This window comes from Leishmania infantum, chromosome 2 (genome assembly GCF_000002875.2).
Source record: "Leishmania infantum JPCM5 genome chromosome 2".
Lineage (NCBI taxonomy): Eukaryota > Euglenozoa > Kinetoplastea > Trypanosomatida > Trypanosomatidae > Leishmania > Leishmania infantum.
Genome location: NC_009387.2, coordinates 49,609 through 67,536, shown reverse-complemented (window position 1 = coordinate 67,536; position 17,928 = coordinate 49,609). Strand labels below are relative to the sequence as shown.

At 62.1% G+C, this 17,928-nt stretch overlaps 3 protein-coding genes across 3 annotated transcripts; all 3 read left to right on the top strand.

Moving 5' to 3' along the window:
• Positions 1-5,498: 5,498 nt before the first annotated feature.
• LINJ_02_0130 (conserved hypothetical protein) lies at positions 5,499-11,411 on the top strand (the record flags this gene model as incomplete). Its single annotated transcript, XM_001462673.1, has 1 exon — positions 5,499-11,411. The coding sequence occupies one exon, from the start codon at positions 5,499-5,501 to the stop codon at positions 11,409-11,411; it is 5,913 nt and encodes a 1,970-aa protein (XP_001462710.1).
• A 2,145-nt stretch (positions 11,412-13,556) lies between these two features.
• LINJ_02_0120 (conserved hypothetical protein) lies at positions 13,557-15,392 on the top strand (the record flags this gene model as incomplete). The annotated part of the gene is made up of 1 exon (XM_001462672.1): positions 13,557-15,392. The coding sequence occupies one exon, from the start codon at positions 13,557-13,559 to the stop codon at positions 15,390-15,392; it is 1,836 nt and encodes a 611-aa protein (XP_001462709.1).
• Positions 15,393-16,291: 899 nt separating this feature from the next.
• Positions 16,292-17,011, top strand: LINJ_02_0110 (conserved hypothetical protein; the record flags this gene model as incomplete). Its single annotated transcript, XM_001462671.1, has 1 exon — positions 16,292-17,011. One exon carries the CDS (start codon positions 16,292-16,294, stop codon positions 17,009-17,011), a length of 720 nt encoding a protein of 239 aa, XP_001462708.1.
• Positions 17,012-17,928: the final 917 nt, after the last annotated feature.

Below are 17,928 nucleotides of genomic sequence, written 5' to 3'. Positions count from 1 at the left end.
TTTCGTGTGTTTTTTCTGTGCGGTCTTGTCTCTCCCTCTCTCTTTCCTTAATTTTCCCTGTGTGCCGATGCGTGTGTGTGCGTGTGTGTGTGTCTTATCCACACACTGGCAGCCTTCCTCCCGGTTCTCTCCACACGTTCCTTCACGTTTTTCGTTTTGATGTTTTCAACAAATTTAAAAGATGATTCTATGTAACGCATACACTTGTGCCCTTTCTTTCTTTACTTCGCGGCTCCGAGCAACGTGATTGCCAGCAGCAGGTGGTGCCCCTCCCCCTACTCCTCTTCCTTCCTTTTCTTTTCGTGTGTACTTCCTCGTGCGTGTGTGTGTGTGTTGTCTCTTCTCCTCCTTATCAGTTTCTGATTGTTGTTGACAGGGAGAAGGTGCACACACGCACACCATTTTTTTTTCCATTCGTTTTTTTTTTTTTGGGATTGAAGCGAAACCGATAAAAAAGAAAGAGAAGACGCACGCGCTGGGTAAAGGAAGAGATTCGAGGGGAGAGGAAGAGGGGTGGAAGGACGCGCGCGCACGCGGTAGCCACTCAGGATGAGGTGCGTGCGCACATTGTCGTGTTTCCGGTGTGCAGGCGCAAGGGGGTCACACCCGAAATCACGACCACTGCCACCACCAGAGAAACGTATCCGACGCACATGTAATGTCCTTCTCCCTCCCTTCCCCCCCCCAAATCTCTTCTTTCTTTCTCAAGCGTTCGTTTCTGTTTTTTTTTTTCTTTTCTTTTGATGTTTTCATGTGCTTGTTCATTGAGCCCTTTTTTTCGTGCCCGCGCTTCGCTGCCCTGGGTTCCCATCTGTGCGGGTATGCGTAGCAACGGTGCGTCGCACACACCGCTCCTTCCTCCACCTCGTCCTCCTCCTCCCTGCACACATAATCACAAACACATGCAAGGGAAAACCAGCAAATACGACGACCGCAGCGCATTTTGAAGGAAGACTCTCGAGGGGGAGAACATATCCGAGGAGACCAACACAAGAGGGCAAGCGGCGAGTTTATTTTTTTCTCGTGCAGCTGGCCGCCGTCGAGGTCACCGCGGACGCATACATATCTGCAGGGAGGCACCAACCGGATAATGTGGAAAGAGAGAAAGTGATCGGGTTGGCGGAGGCGAAGAAAGCGAAGCTCTTCTTCGCTCTCGGCCCTTCTTTCGGGTATGTGTGCATTCTCATTCCTGCGCGTTCTTCCTCTATTTCGTCTCCCTCTATGCCCTTCAGCTCGGCGTGCACATCAGTGCAGCGATACGTCTTTTTATGTTCTCTCGCCTTCGTTTGTCTCGCAGGGCGCACAATTGTGCAGATACGTTGCCTGTCCTCTTTTTTTTTGTCTGCACCCCATGAGGTGTTGTCTGCAGCGCGCGCACGCTCTCTTACTCCATTTGACTTCCCCATTCTATCACGCACCTCTCGCTATTTTTTTTATTATCTTTCGTTTTTAATCTCAAGGTATGGCGCGCCCATCCGCCCGCCCCCCACCCCCAAACCCCACACCCCCACTCCCTTCTCACCTTCTTGTGCCTTGTAGTGCATCAGGCTTCTCAACGCAAATACGAACACAGCGCGCATGCACGCATGCGCGCACGCACACTGTCCATTGGTATGACGTAAGCATTCCCTCTTGTTTTCGTCTTTTGACCCTTTTTTCGCGGTTCTCGACGCACAGCACGATTTTTTTTTTGTTCTCCTTCAATGCTGCCGCTGCGTGCATTTCTTTCCGTGTTGCGTGTCTTACGGTCTCCGTGATGCCCCCCCCCTGCCTTGCCTTGCCGTTGGTGTGTAACTCCTCATCCCTCCCCGCCCCGCCCGCCTTCGACGAACACAACCAAACAGCAATAAGACGAGACGAAGCGTGCTTCTCGGGTACTGTTCTCCTCCTCCTCCATCCGCGTCTCTTGACCGCGCGTGAGGCTCTTGTGTGTGTCTTGCTCAGAGTTCTGCTACCTTTTTCGTTTTTTTTTCCGGTGTTCTTGTTGGCGTTGGCGGTGCTGCCCCTCCTCACCCGACAGTGTAGGCAGCGCCCCTAACTGGGCTCGAGCCACTGCATATACCCACACACACCTACAAACACCTTCTCCCCATTGCCACTCTCATTTTTCATTTTATTTTTTATTTTTGCTTTCGTATGTGCGTGACGCTCCGACTTCCTTCCTCGATGCACCTCGTCAGGGTGCTGCAGCCGCCGTGTGTGGCCTTGATACGCTGTGAGGATGAGGGCGCATGCCTTGCGGGCTGTCCGTTCCCACTTCCCTTCCTCCCGGACAAGACACACACACACAAGAAAAAGAACGAACACTTTTGCTTGGACTGCGTTCGCATCTCCGGTGTCTTGGGGGGAGGGATGGAGGGCTGTGTGTGTGTGTGCCACCGTTCCGAGTACGCGTTCTTTCTCCCGCTTCCTTGTTTTGAGTTGCCCTCTCCCCTTGGTGCGGCCATCGCTCCCACCCAGCCCCTCATGCGCCTTCGCGCTTTCCAGCCGACTGTGCTCCTGCTTCCGTAGATATTTGCGTGAGAGGTAGGGAGAGAGATTGGGGACGATGACCGCACCAACGGGTATCGGATGTCAGGCATGCATGTCGGTGTGTGCGCACGTGCGTGTGTGGTGCATGTCGGTGTGTGTGTTGGAGGAGGAAGAGCTACGTACAGGCCAACACCACCCCACACCCGTTCACCACCGGCTGTAGCCTCTCTTCGCACTTCCCCCCCTCTCTCTCTCTGCCATGGAAGGCTTCCCGGGGGAGGGGAGGGGGGCTGTTCCGTCCGTCATGTGCGACTGACCACTCTGCCCCCCCCCCCCACACACACACACACCGAGGTTTGCTTGTTTTCCTTTTGGTGATTTGCGTCTCATTGACCTTCCTTGCGTGCCTCCCCTTCCCCCTCCCCCAACCGACCAAACCATTCCACCCTCCACACACACACCCCACCCCCTCCTGGGCGCCGACGCTCCTGTCGACGGCGGCGGGTCGGTAATCGGTTTTGCGGCATATCGCCGTTCTCAATGAACCGCCGAGCAAAAACAAGGGGCATCATACCAAGCCAACCAACGCGCCTAAACGACGCATGAAAAACGCGCACGAGCATGGGCGATGAGAGGAGGAGGGGGGAGAGCGTGGCAACGCGCACGGTGTGCGGCCGTGTGTCTTTTCGTCCTCTTCGAGTCGCTTGTGACACGTCCCGTTCCAGTGTCCCCCCTCCTTTCATCGCCCATTCTCGTGCGCGTTTTTCATGCGTCGTCTCTCCCTCCTCTTTTTGTTGCGCGTGTCGCCCTGGAGCTCCCGTCATGACGCGGGCCACCGGGCCGTGCGTGTGTGGTGGCAGGCTCTCGGGGTGGTGGTGGCGGACTCTTGGTGTGTGTGGGGGGGGCAGGTGTCTGGGGGCCGGCGCTGCGCCGGCGAGGCTTGCGGCCATGATGCCGCTTGCACCGGCTCGCTACGACTCGTGCCGGCGGTCGAAAGAAGGAGCGCACGGATGCGCCGGCTACTTGTCTGCCTTCGCTGCGTTGCGGTGGCGTGGGGCGCGATGCGGGGGCGAGCCTGCGCTGTATGCGGTGACGTGTTGCGGTGGGCTTGGACGGCGCCAGGCGGTGTTGGTGGGGCCCGGTTTCCTGGACATGGCCGTCGCGCACCAGAGGTAGGTGCGCTGTGGGCTGTGCATGCGCCTCTTCATTGCGCGGCTCGCGTGCGGAGCACGACCACGTTTTGGGGTACCGAGACGCTTGCTTCATCTCTGTTCTCTCTGCCGTACTTTTTTTTCCTCCGTTCGTCTTGGGTTTCTCATTGTGTGCCACGCGCCGTGCTGAGCGTCTCCGGGGAGAGGGACGAGAGGCTGCATGGGCGCGGGGCTCTTTCTTCTTCCACACTTTCTCTTCCCTTGTGGGGAGGGGGGGGCCTCCCCGCTCGCCCCCCCCCCTTCCCCCCACACACACCCTTATTGCGCTTACTGTTTCTGGACGTATATCCCTGTGTGTTCTGTGCACCATCATGCATATATGTGTATCTATATATGTACATCTATCTATATGTCTGTGTGCATGCGCCTACCTTTGCTTGGCCGGCTCTTCTTCATTCGACGCACCTGCACCTCTCACCATCTCCGCCTCCCCGGGCTCACAGGCAGGCGTGCCGGCGTGCACGGGTACACGCCTCATGCGCACCGGTGTCTGGACGCGCCCGAATACGTGCACATAGGCACTGCCGCACGTCCGTCGCTCGACTTGATATATATATATATATACAAGTGTGTGTATATGTGGTTATATTGCACATGCGTGTGCGCGTAGGTACGCCTTGTTCTCTTGCGCCATCTTCCCTTTTCTTGTTTCGACGTGCGCGTGTGCTGTGCGAGGTATGTCGTGGTGGTGCCGACACCGGCTTGTGTGGTCTTCGGTGCGGTGGCCATGAATGATTAAGAGGAAGACGAACAAGTAGATCAAAATAGAAACGGGCGAGCAATGGTCAAGGCGGCGTGGGACATGGTAGCAGGATGTGTAAGCGAGCCGATGCCTCTTCGCCGTTCTGCGTGCCCTCCTCACCGTGCATCTGTTCAGCTCCGCGCGGATGGCGGCTGCACGGCGGCGGCTGGGCCTTCATCGATCGTTGCCACGGTTTATCTGCGGGTGTTTCGTAGCCTTGCTTGCCTCGAATGCCGGTCCCTCCTCGGCCTCCACACGCGTCGTGCGCACAGGATGGCGGGGCACAGGTGCAGGCGATGCACGATCGGCTGAGCGCCTGCTGCTGCCGTTCTCGCCTGGTGGTATGCAGAGACGCCAGACATGACCGCGCCCCTTGAATCTTCCCTATTTCTTTACATTGATTCTGATTTCAATGCCGTCACGCGCGCACACACACACACGCAAACATATGTGTGTATACAGTGTACCCTCGCTCTCTCCGTCTGCGCCCCTCCCCCTTCCCGTCGCACACGACACACCCGTGTGCACTCGGTGTGAGCTTCCTGCCATATCTACGTATGCGCGTGTACGCCTTTTGTTTTTACTTGCGAAATCTGTCTTGGCCCGTCAGCAGCTCCAGCACACACACACACACCAGCGCTCACCACCACGCCGTGCCGCACAAACGCCGTGCTCGTGCAGCTGACGTGAGGAGAGGCGGCGCGAAGGCGAGCCGGCACACGTGCAGACGTGTCGAGTGGACAGTGACTAGCGAAGGCGGAAGCGGATTACTTTCTCGATATTCCTTTGCTCATCGTCGCGGGCGGAGCTTGACGACTGAACCGATTCCATATTCTTCTGCGTTGCCGTTGTTGTTGTTGCTGCTGCTCTCTGCGACGTGCACTTGCTCCAGGGAGAGTGTTAGCGGTGGTGGAGGATCCTGCCGGGCCCCGAAGCGCCCCTCGCACCGTCCCCACCACGGCATACAGGCACACCAACAGACAGCCCATTAGAACTCAGATTCCATCACTCGTGTAGATCGACCCCGGCCAACGCCAAGCGCAGCGAAGAAACAGAGAGAGGAAAGCGGCACGATGGCCATGGAGGAGGCTGCGCAGGAGGTGCGGCGGATCCTCTGTCAGAATGACGTGGGAGAGACACTGAACTATCTTTCTACTGTTACGCGGTGCATCGAGGACAACCAGCACGACCTTCGCGCGGTTATCGGCAACTCGTATCGAGATCTTCTCGGCGCCTGCGATGGCGTGGTGGGAATGGAGCGGGACTGCGCAGACATCCTGACCATTGAAGAGGCGATGGAACGGGTTAGTGCGACACGTGACGTAGACGGCCGCGGCAACGCTGAGATGAACACTGAGCCGCTTCTACCCCCCTCATGGTTTGCCGCGCGCCTTCGGCGACAGCGGCGTGCGGCAGCGGCTACACTCACGACCACCGCCGACAACAACAATACCGCCTCGAGCGATAAACCGCCGCGCCTGTCGGCGACGAAGGGGTATGCCGTCACCAACGGCGGGACGATGAGTGAAGGCCATCGCGGCGCGAGCGCGACCACCGCGGCGGAAGCGGATCGTGACGCGCATAGGGGGAGGAAGACGGAGCTCAACGCTGCACTGGCGCTGCCAACCGTCGAATTGCCGTTGCCACACGCGGCACCAACGCACACGAGCACAAAGTACGCCCACCGCGATGCTGCGGTAGTGGGCGAAGAGACGGGCCCAGCCGCTCCCGCGGCGCAGCGAATGCGCTTGGCCGACGAACTGCAGGCGTTGCACCTCGATTATATGACGCTGGCGTCTGCAACGGCCTCGATGGCGAGGGGCGCAGCGGCGGCTGATGCCGAGCTGTCGAGCCTCCTCGCCGACTCCAGTGTGCTTGCGTCTTTGCTGCGTCCGGCGGACCAACATGATGAGCAGCAGGACGGTCACTCCCCAGGTCCTTCACACCACGCGGCGAGTGATGCCGCCGCGCTCTCCGCCGCAAGCGGAGAAAAACGCGAGGCCCATCTGCGCGCCCTGGAGCGAGATCAACCCCTTGCCCGTCTTGCGCGTCGGCTGCACAGCGTGCAAGCGTCCCTTCGCGTCTACGCAGGCGGCAACGTCGGCGCACAGTTTTCACAGTGCGTCAGCGACGCCGCCACCGCATCGTCGGCGGCGCTCGCCGGCGTAAGCGTGGATAGCACGCTGCGCTCCGCTAAGCGGCCTCCGTCGTGGGCCACCGGCATTCAGCGACGAGCAACGGCCCTCGAGGCGCGACTGGTTAAGTTGATGTTGCAGCGTCTGCGCCGTGCGGCTGACGACTACGCGTCGCTTGCCGAGCAGGTGTCGAAGGTTCCATCCGGGGCTGACCTGGGGGAGCCCTTGTCGGAGGCGAGGGCCGTGCGAGCTGCAGAAAAGCGCCACCTGATGTGTGTGTGGGCGGTCTTTGCGCAATGTCACGTCGCTCTGCGGGCTCTCGGCGACTCACCTACTCTCGTGAAAGCCCTCGTGGCGTGTGCGCCAGGTGCAGAACTGCCGGCGAAGCGTGTGTGTCCGTCGGGGATACCAGGCACGGAGTCTGCGACAGCGCCCCCGACAATGGCGTCACTGGATAGCGCTGTGGATGCGTTGTTCCAGCTGGCCACGCAGGACGTGAGGGCCGTCGTTTCGGCGGTCGTGGACGGAGCGGCGTCGGTCGCCTCCGCGCCTGCCGGTCGCACGGCTGGCGATGAGGCGCTTCCCGGTGCCGCTGATCCGTGCCGGATGCTGCTGGCGTTTTTGGCGGTGTTGCTGCTGCGCGAGAGTCAACTGAGCGCGGCGCGGTGGGCTGCTGTGGCTCCGTCGTTACTGCCGGCTGCGCTCCCGAGTTCCGGCGCGCAGCCGGCAGTAACGACGGCGGATGCTTCTCCGCAGCCGCCCTCTGTGTTCCTCAACGGAAGCGTAGTAAACCAGAGGACGGACGCGGCGGCGGGCCGCACATCGAACCGCGCGAAGCCCGAGGGCGATGCACCGCCGTCATCGCACTCGGCAGCTTCGCCCGAGACGCGCGTCTTTGCTAACGCCACGCACTTATCGGCGTTGGGGTTGGCGGCAGCTACGGCCAACGGCCCCAAGGCGTCGACAGCGGCATCTGTGGCGACAGTCAACGGAACGTCAAACACGGCTTGGGCCTTGCGGTGTTTCTCCGGCCTCGCCTATCTGCTTCGAGCCTTTGCCGACTACGTCGATCTGGTGCAGGCCGCCTTGGCCGAGGTGGCCTCAACGCCAGCGGTGCTTGATAAGGAAACGGCCGCTCTATACTTGCTGCAGCGCATCTGCCTGGCGGCTGCGGCTGCGTCCGAGGAGCAGCTCAGGGCCACTGGCCACGGCACCAGCGTTGCCGCTCTCGGGCGCTGCGAGGACGAACGGCCGACATTCCCCACCCCTGCCTTGGCTTCTGGTGCGCGGTCGCTGGATGAGCTGCTGCAGTGGCGCTTGCGCAAGGTCTGCGGGAGCGCCGCTGCCAGCGGCGTGCCTGGGGACGGTCCCGACACTCCACATGGCTCCCTCATGGTGGGGGGCACCGACGTCCTGCCACTGCCTATCGGCAGAAACGGCACGCCGATGACGCCGATGGGCGACCCTGATAGCGTCGCGTCGGCAAAGGTGGCTCCCGAGGTGGCGCCGTCGCAGTCACGAGCGTTGGCTCGACGACGTGCGTATGTTGAGCTACTCCGGGCGAGCGTGAACACGGTTGACGAGTTGCAGGCGAGCGGCGCATCATCGATGGCTTTGGGCGAGCGCTCGCTTTCCGTTCGCGCAGATGTCGTCGTAACGGAAAACACGTCCGCCACCTCCGGAGCGACAGATTTGGTTCCGCCGCTGCGGCTTGTGTGCCATCAGCTGCTCGCGCCTCTCGTGTCGTCACTGGTGGTGCTGCTTGCGCGCGATCCGGTGGCTCTGGCAGTGTACAGTGAAGGTCAGAGAAACCCGGACACCAGGCCTGCGATGCAAGCGGTGCGCGACGCTCTGGAACGACTGCTGCCGAACGGCACGCAGCAGTTTTCGCTGCCTGGTACGCAGGGCTCCCGGATGCCATCTAGCTTCTCCGGCCTAGGGCAGACATGGACGACCGTCAATGAGGCGCGGTGGTGGGAGCTGGTGGAGCAGACGACCATGCGCGCGGCGCTGCAGAGGTGCGTGACCGTTGCCTTGGAGTCTGTAAGCTTCGTGGAGGCCTGCATTTCACAGGGTCTCGCAGCCTCTGCATACCGCATGCTACAGAGCAGTGTGGAAGACAGCCAAACCAAGCTTGGACATCGCGTGAGCAGCATCGGCAGAGACGGCGGCACCTCTCTCGGCCCCACCCGCGCATCAGCGCTAGAGTGCACATGGTCTGCGCTCTTCTCCGTACTTCGCCTGCACGTGCTGTCGACCGTGGATTCGGTGAGTGACGCCGGTGGGGCACTTTCGCTTGAAGGCGCTGAAATATCAAGTGGTACGGAGACGAGGCACGGGGCCGTTCATGGGTTTGATGGGGCCACCACCTCAGCGCCGATCAGTGGACTCACTGGACGCCGTGACGAGAGGGGAAGCCTGTCGTCCGCGATGACTGGCATCTGCTGGGACCGTTTCCGGCCACGAACAGCAGCGGGAGCCGCTGGCAGCGCACACAGGTCGTTCTACACGACCTCAGGCGAAGGTATTTTTCGCGAAGAAGGGCTGGAGTGGGGCCGCGCAGCATACCAGGCGGCGCAGCTGCCTCTGTCAGTGTTGCCCGATGCGGCGAACGCGAAGAGGACGGAGCAGCAGCAGCAGCAGCAGCATACTTGGGGCGCCGCAGCAGTCGACGCTGGACTGAGCGCCTCGCAGCAGGCGCAGCTCGCAAAGATCTTAAGCGGCATGCGCGACAAGCTGTTTCCTGACTGGGCAGTGCGCTGTATTGATGAGCACGACACGACAAGGGGTACCCGACCCGGCGCTCTTGACATGAACGGCCACGCTGCGGAGCTGCTGCATCGGTGTCTGCTGACCCTCGTAGAGGCGGTGCAGGCGCAGACTGCCTCGGTGCAGGCATCGGCTTGTAAGAACAGTGCAGGATCACCGCCGTCAACGCCGCCGCTGCTGCTGCTGCCCACGCGCATCGTGGGCTGGCTAAAGGATGCTCTTCATCGTGTAGCGGTGCAGCTGCGCAATGCCGATCCAGGCGTACCCCCCAACGGGGCTCATGCGACAGTGGTGCACAGCTACGAGCTCTCGCTCCTCGTGCGCGTGTACTGGGAGGTGCTGCAGCGACTGCAGACGGCGGCTCCGCCAAGCGAGGCGACGGGGGCGCGGCAACTTTGCACCGACGCAGCGGATCTCTACGAACGGGCTCAGGCGCCGTGGCAAGACATGCTAACCCAGTTTTATCGTGCGGCCCTTCAGCAAGCATACAACGCCGTGCTGCGGCTGCGTGAGAGCGGAACCGAGGAGCCGAGACACTCGGCAGCGGCCAATCGTGCCGGTGCAGCACTGCGTCGCGTGACGCACTTGATGGACTCGGCTGCGTGGGTTCGCGCGCCGATGGCGGGCCCCACTGCGCCAGATGACAACAATGCCAGCGGAAGTCACGGGGTCGCCTATCCGGCGCAGCCTACTCCTGCCGTCATGACGCTGACCCAGGTGGCCCTACGTTACCTCCACCAGGCGCTGTACGGTGCGCCAAGCGTGTATAGCGACTCGCCGGTGCCCTTCATGTCGTTTCCATCTCGCACTGAAGCTACGTATGGCGCCGCTTCTATATCCGAGCAATTGCAGAGTGGCGCCGCCTCAGCAGCAGCGTCGGTGGGCTTTAGCGACGACAGGGGATGCCGCTTGCATGTGTTGGTGACAGGGAAGGTGCAGCAGCGTGCGCTGGAGCGCCTTGCCGCGACATCGGCGGAGCTCTACGAATTCGAGCTGTGCCCCCTCGTCGACGTGGTAGGTGAGAGCGGTGACAGCGGAGTTGCGGCACGTACCAGTGCGCTGCCACCGGGGAACGCTGCGCCCGCTACCGCTGCCGCCACGCAGAACCAGGCGGATGACCTGCGCTTGCAGTGGTACATGGATGTGCTTTTCGCTTCTTCCGTGTGGTGTGCGGGGAGCGTGAGCGGAGGCGGCGGCGGCAGCAGCGCCGGGCTTTTCGCGACCGAAAGAGACTCCCCAGTCAAGGCGCTCTTCACGCCCGATACAGGTGGTAGCGGCGTTGGCGTTGACGCCACTGCTTGCGTGGCGGAAGGACCGTTGCGGCGCGTCGTGCGCCATCTCGAGGGCACGTGCGATCCGGTTCGGTGGCGCAGCGGGGTCCCGCTTATTCTCGCCGCGTATCGTCAGTTTATCTCGGCGAGTGCACTCCTGTGGGTAGCGCACAGCGAGGAGCCCCACGATGGCGATGCGGGCGACACACACAACGAGGGAGCGTTCTGCGCTACCTCGGTGGCTGCTGCCGCAGCGACACGACCGTTTAGTGCCGCCGGCGCGATGGCTGCCGCGCCCTTCTTGACTGAGAAGCTTCTCCTTCCACGTGAGCGGGTGAACCGTCTGGCACTGCTGCCGATTGCGGCGTCGTCGAGCGCGGCGCTGGCTTCCGCCTCTATAGGGGCCGGTGGCACGCCGTCCGCGGCTTCTGCGCGTGCTGCAGCCGTCGTCCCGCAGACTTACTCACTTCTACTTCCGACGGCGTCGGAGTTGAATCCGTATGCGCCTTCCTCGTCTTCGTCCGTTGGCGTGCCGCCCACTGGGCCGTATCGTTTTGGCGGTCCCTCGTCTGCAGTGGCTGCTGCTTCGGCGGGGGCCAGCGGTGGCGTTGGCATAAACTCCCTTCTTCGCTCCGCCAACGGTGGCCACGACGCTTCGGCGGCCTTGCTGCTTGGCGGCGTTGGTGCAGCGGACATGATCGGGGTAGGTGAGGTCGCCGTCCCGGCGGATTCGAGCTCGGCGGCGGCGGCAGCCAGCTCACTGTGGGGCACCACCCAACGAGGATGGAGTCAACTGTGGGGCACGAGCTGAGCTCTCCTGTCCTGATGGCGACGCCACGTGGACCTCACCTGTTATCCTCGCGTGGCACGGACGTATTCGCATGTACATACGTGCTGCAGGTGTGAAGCGCTGCGCTTGTTGAGTGTGCCACTGGACTCTGTGGAAGCGTGTGTGCTTCGGTATGTGTTTGGGCAGTGGGCGCGGGTGCACACAACGAACCATCAATGGAAGGCATCAGTCGCGCCCCACGCAATAGGATAGGGGTGGCGATGGCCGGGCGCAAGGGAGGGGGGCGCTGCCGCTGTCATGATGACGTTGGCAGCGCAACTTGTGCAGCTCACACACATACACACACACACGCGCGCAGACAGACACTCGAACGTGCGCAGGAGCATTCAGTTGTGAGGCAAGCGAGGCTCGCGCTGACGGGTGCTCGCGCCAGTCGAAGGCGCATCAGACGCTCATCTCCGGTGCGACGGTGTCTCTGTGCGCATCCAGCACACGCACGCACACGTGCACGGCCAGCTTGTGTGCTGGATGTGCACACATGTATGCGGCACACACCGCCCCATTCATCTCTTGCTCTCTCGTCCTCTGTTTGTCTTTCTGCTGTGCATACACACGTCGGGTACGCCTGAACACAACACCGCGGAACGCGGTGGTGCCTTCCCCGCGCGCGCGCACCCTCCCCTCCCCCCTCACCTTCCTTGAAAAGCTCTGTGCCACCAACGACGTCGAGCAGCAGCCGTAGCTAGCCACAGTGTTCTCTGCAACGCCCCCATTCCCACCACCACCACCACCTCTTCCTCTCTTCCTCTCACACATCATTGGCGCTGCCGTGCGTGCGCCCTCGCCGTCATCGACGCCGCCTCCATCTCGACGTATTTGCGCGTCTTTTTCTGGTATCTGCCTCTTCGCCGGTGGTCGTTGTTCGTCCCACGGGCTGTATGGGCGTACCGCACCCTTCTCTCTTTCCCACAACTTCCACGCACGGCCAGTTTTCCGTTCCGTAACGGCCTGGTGTGCTTGCAGTGCGTGCGTGTGTGTGTGTGTGTGTGGCTGTGGCTGTGTCCCTTGTACGCTGCGTGCCGCGCGATCGCGTGTTCGCCGAGGCGAGAGGGAGGTGATCGCCACCAACGGCGGTGGCCGTTGCTGTCCATCTGCACCGCTTTTCTTGCGCTTACTGACCGAAGGCCACAGGGAGTCCTGCCGCCAGCCGTTTTTTTTTGTGCTCACTGTCGTCGGCTTCGTCGAGCCCAGCCAGCCATACAGCCCTCCTCCTCCTTCTCCTCCGTCTTCTCGCTTACTCACGTCTAGCGCAAGATGGAGTTCCGCTGGGCGGCAGAAGGCAAAACGGAGGAACTACGGCAGTGGCTGCGCGAGCACCCAGAGCGGGTGAATGTGCCATCAAAAGACTCCAACATGACGCTGCTCTACACTTGTATCTCAAACAGCGACCGCACCGACTTGGCGTCTCTCCAAGCAGGGTGGTCCTGCTATCTCAGCACGGTTCGGATGCTGTGCGAGGAGTACAAGGCGGATGTGCTGGCCCCGAACGGCGGCACCTGCAACACAGCCCTCCACCTTGCTGCCTCGACCGGCGCGGTCGGCATTCTGCGCTACCTGGTCGAGGTGCTGCGCACACCCGTGGACTGCACCAACGCGTTCGGTGAGCGGCCGGTGCAGATGGCAGAGCGCCACGGGCAAACTGAGTGCGCCAGTATTTTGGCAGCTGCTGCCGCCACGGCAACCTCAGTGCAGAGCCGAGAGCGAGCGGCGGAGCGTCCCATGCCGCTGCAACAGACACCGCCGGGTGGGCTGCACGACTCTGCTGCCGCCATCCTTGGAGGCGGGAGTGGGCGATTCCAGAAGGTGACGGTTTCGGACAGCGACGATGACGAGGCGTGGAGCAAAATCAGCAACGGTGGAGCGGCTGCGGCGCTCAGCCCAGGCGAATCGGGCCGCGAGCGGCCCACTGACGGCACCGGCCCGCTTTCGTTGTCCACACAGGCTATGCAGCGCGGCGACAGCAGCAACAGTGCCACAGCGCCCTTCACCCCCTTAGATGGCAGATCTGCCTCTTCAGTGGTCGGCGAAGCGCGACCGCCACCGTACAGTCGCAACCCCAACGAGGCAAGCGCCGGCAGCGCGCCAGGCAGCATCAGTGTACCACCCATGCGTGCCCCATCCGACTCCGCCGCTTTTTCAACGCTGCCGACGCCCGTGCGGCCGCGCAAAGAATACGACATCTCCAGCTCTCGCATCCTGGCCAACCCGGACCTGCAGGGATTTCGCTTCGCCTATGGTGACGGCTTCAAGTACATTCAGTGCAGCGACCACTACGAGATTCGAGGCATCCTGCCCTACACCTACCGCGGCACCGTGTACTACACCCCTGTGATTATTTCCGTCTACGCACCTACCTCAGCAACAGACTCGTCCGAGAACCCGACGAGCGGCGGTCCGGCCGGGGGCAGCGGCGCTGTCGATGCCGCTCTCAGCAACCCTGACAGGCCATTTCCGTTCATGGGGCCTGCAGGCGCACGCGCGTCGCAGGGGACATCGCCTGCACCCCACACGACGGCGAAGGCATACGTGTACTGCCGCTACCGTGCGTGCATCAACATACAGAACCTCAACGGCTTCGCTATTAGTCGCCGGGCCGAGTACATCGACCCGATCAGCGGCGCCATCATCCCGGCACCGGGGGATGACAAATACCAAACGCTGACCGCGTACGTCCGCAACGTGGTCGTGCGTAACTTCGAGGCGGTGCCGCCGCTCATTCTGCCGACAAGCAGCTACGCCTTCCCCGCACGACCCAACGTCAGCCAGCTGGGCAGCAGTGGCAGCGCTGACGTCTACCACCACCACCATTCTCACAACGCACCGGCGTTCATGAAGAACGCGCTGCCCAAGCGCTCTGCAGCCCACATCCGCTGTGCCGCTCTTCTCCGTGATCTGTCGCGATTTGGTGACGGACTCGCACGGTACGTTCCGTCGAAGCACCGCATCGTCGCCTACGTGCCCATCTTCAGCGAGCACAAGGCGGCGGTGCTCGCGATGCCACAGGAACGGCCTTACGCCACTACCGTTGGACAGAGCCCGCAACCTGCCGTCGCCAACGCTGCCTCTGCCGCTGCGACGACTTTCTCGCCGGAAAGCGCCGCTCCCGTCGCTGGAGGCAAGGCTGGGGTGACGCAGCAGGTGGCGGTAGAGGCGGTGGTGGAGCTGCAGGTGCGCGTGCTTATTCAGTTCTCCCCGACCCGTATCGGTGGCGCCGCGGGCGAGGGCGATGCTGCGAAGGACGGCGAGGCTTGCGTCTACGCCCAGCCGCCGCGCATTTACCTCGTCGATGCGGCTGCCAGCCCTTTGACGACCCTGCTCGACGGCGCGACGTCCGCCACCGCCGGTGCTGCTGGGGCACCCCCATTCTCGTCCGCGCCCTCATCCCTCACTGCGCAGTGCTTCGCCGGCATCATCAAGGACAGGGAGACGGGAGAGGTGTTCGCAGAGGTCCTCCGTCTCTCGCAAGATTCGTGGAACGCCAGCGGATCGGTGTACGACATTCTTGTGGAGCTGCAGCGTGCCCTAAGAGGCGTACTGGAGTCTTTTGCGATGAGCTACATGGGCAGGAGCGCCGGTTCGCCGCCGGCGAGGCAGGAGCAGCCGTCTTCGGGCTCCCTCGATCGCATTGCCGGCGCGCCCCGCGGTGCGCCGGTGGTGACGTCGACACTGGATGGCTTCTTCGCGTCACCGATGACACAGACCCAGCTGAGCCTGAGCGGGGCGAGTGGCGATGTCAGCGGTGCCGCTCAGAGAAGCAGCTCCGGGTACTGCCTCTACTGCGCCCAGCCGCTGCATCCATCCCGCGTGCTGCTGCAGCCGTGCGGGCACGGCGGACTTTGTGGGTTGTGCGTGCAGCGGCTGCAGAGTCACTGTAGAGAGGAGGTATTCGCCTGCCCCGTGTGCCGCGGTGCCGTCCAGAATGTGCTGGAGGTCTTTCTATAAGAGGGGCTGTCACGTGTGATGTGGCGCCTCCCCTCGTCACGAGCTGTATTTTCTAACGCTCGCCGTGCTGTTCCAGGCCTCGGCCTCTCGGAGTGCTGCGCGCTTCGCGTTAGCGGGTATGCCAAGGCATTCGTCTCTCAGTCGGCGGCGATACCGATAGAGAAGAGGAGGGGCATGATCGTGCGTTGGTCTCTGCGCAGTTGTCTGTGTGGATGTTGACGTTGCCCACCCCGTTATTCTCTTCCTCTACGTTGATTCTCCCCGCTGGCCTTGCCGTCACTTGCTTGGCTTCGCTCTTGCGCGCTCACGAGCGCGGAAAAGCGTCCCAGTGGGCGAAGCGCACGCACACGCACACGCACAGCACCGCTTCGTCCTGTGCAGCCGACATGCCTTGAACTGCCCGCATCCGCGGATGCTTCGTGCTCGGTGCACGGCGCAATCCCTGATCAGCTTCTCTGCACAGTCTTCTTGGGGGAAGGGGTCTCCTTTCCCAGTGTGGCGTCCTGTGAAAACCGCCCACAGTTCACCTCGGTCGAGTTCGGCCTCGCTGTTGTCGTGAGATAGGCGAACACCTCTATCCTCACATCCGTCGTTACGTGTGTGCGTGTGTCTGTGGCAGGAAGCGCGTGTGCTTCGGTTGAGAGCGCTGCTGAAAAAAAGAGTTCTATATAGATTCGCTCGTGATGAGCTTCCTCCCTCCTTGCATGCTGCGTTGCTCCGCCGCGTGACGACGGGTGCGCATGCCTTATTCATGACCGTCCCCCCTCCCACCTCTATGCGGCGTCTCCCCGTCTTCCGGCTCACCTTGTCTCTTGTCCTCTTGCATGCCCATGCTCACCACCCGCCGCATCCGCATACACCACTTACATCGACACTCGCAGAATTCATCGGCAGCGAGGATGACCTCGGGCCCGAACAGCGTCACCAACATCTACGACCCTATCGAGGTCGCTAGAGCGAATCCGTACTTCAAGCGGAACCACATGGGGCAGGTGACCTGCACGCTCTGCGGCATCTACTGCCCCGAGGAGAACAACTTTCTAAAGCACATCGCCGGCAAGACGCACGCGCTACAGCTACAGCGGCGCCAGCACAAGGAGCTGCGTCACCTTCGGCTGCAGGAAGAAGAGCGACTGAACACTGAGGCGGAAGAGCGGGCGCGTAAAGAGGAAGCGCTGCTGGCTCTGAGCGGCGGGCAGACGGGCAACGGCGCGGCAGGCGGTGCTGGCGCGCTGAGCTCTGCGGCCGCTGCTGCTGCGAATGCCCGTTTCGGTACCCCGCTGTATTCGTTCCGGACGGAGCACGACGAGGTGGCGTATCGCACTAAGGTCTGGATTGAGGTGATGTTCACGCAGGCCGAGGAGGGCACACGCCCGCTGCATCGCTGGCTGTCGGCGCGCGAGCAGCACGTTGAGAAGCCGGCGGATGACTACTTCGTGTATTTGCTGTTCGCTTGCGAGGGGTACGCCACGATCGCGTTAAAGTTTCCTGCCAAGGCGAATCGCTCACAGCCGCGGGACGTGCTGGAGGAGGCGGACGGGAGCACGTCGGAGGCGTACTGGTGCTCCTGGGACCCTCTCCAGAAGGTTTACACACTTTTCTTCGTACTCAGCCGTTAGCACGGCCTGTGGCGCGTATCAGGTGCTTCGCCAAGGGCACGCGCATACGCCCCCACCGGCCACAGTGCGGCTACCAGCCCCCTCCCCCTCCCCTGTCGGCGAAAAATGGGGTAATATTGGAGTTATGACCAAATACGCCGGCACCTACTTTTTTCCCGTCTCAGCTTCTCGTCGAGGCACGACAGCACGAAGCCGTTTGATAGTCCCGCGTCTACGTGTGGGGAGGGCGGGCCCCTGCCGCGGCGATCGACTCTGGGTTGTGCTCGCTCACTACTACTCTGGACGGATCCTACTCTCTCTTTCTCTCCATCCCTTACCCACCCCTCTCTTTTGATCGCCCGCTCAGCGAAGCGGACGAGGGCCCGAGAGACCCACGCACGCGCCTCTGCGGAGCGCTTCTCTGCGTCCCCTGCGCGCGCGATGGACGGCTGCGGTTGTGATCGCTTTCGCCTTCACGCCTGTGTGCGTCTCCGTGCGTTTGCGAAGTACCGATGCCGGAGACGAGTCAGTGAGGAGCCGTGAGTCGGAATCACAGGTAAGGGGCGAGGTCGGCGAGAGCCGACGCTCTCGCACGCGTGCAGCACGTGTCGCCATACACACCCACACACACCCTCCTCCTCCTCATGCGCCACGCCCTTGCCACTCTTTCCGGGCGCGCTTACATGAGGAAATAAACAAAAAAGGCTGCGACCGTTGGCTGTCGTCTTCCAGAGGTGTGCGTGTGTGCGGGGGGTGGGTGGGTGGGGTATGGGCGCTCCTGCAGGACGCCGCTCGATCCACCCAAAGGCTCTGTACCGCAGTCTTCGTCGTGATGAGGCGTCGTTGCATGCCGTCGGCCGACCGGTTTCGGCCACCCCGTGCCCCGCCCTGCAAACTGTAGAGCGCACATGCGCCTTGCCGAAGCGCTAGCAGCGCTC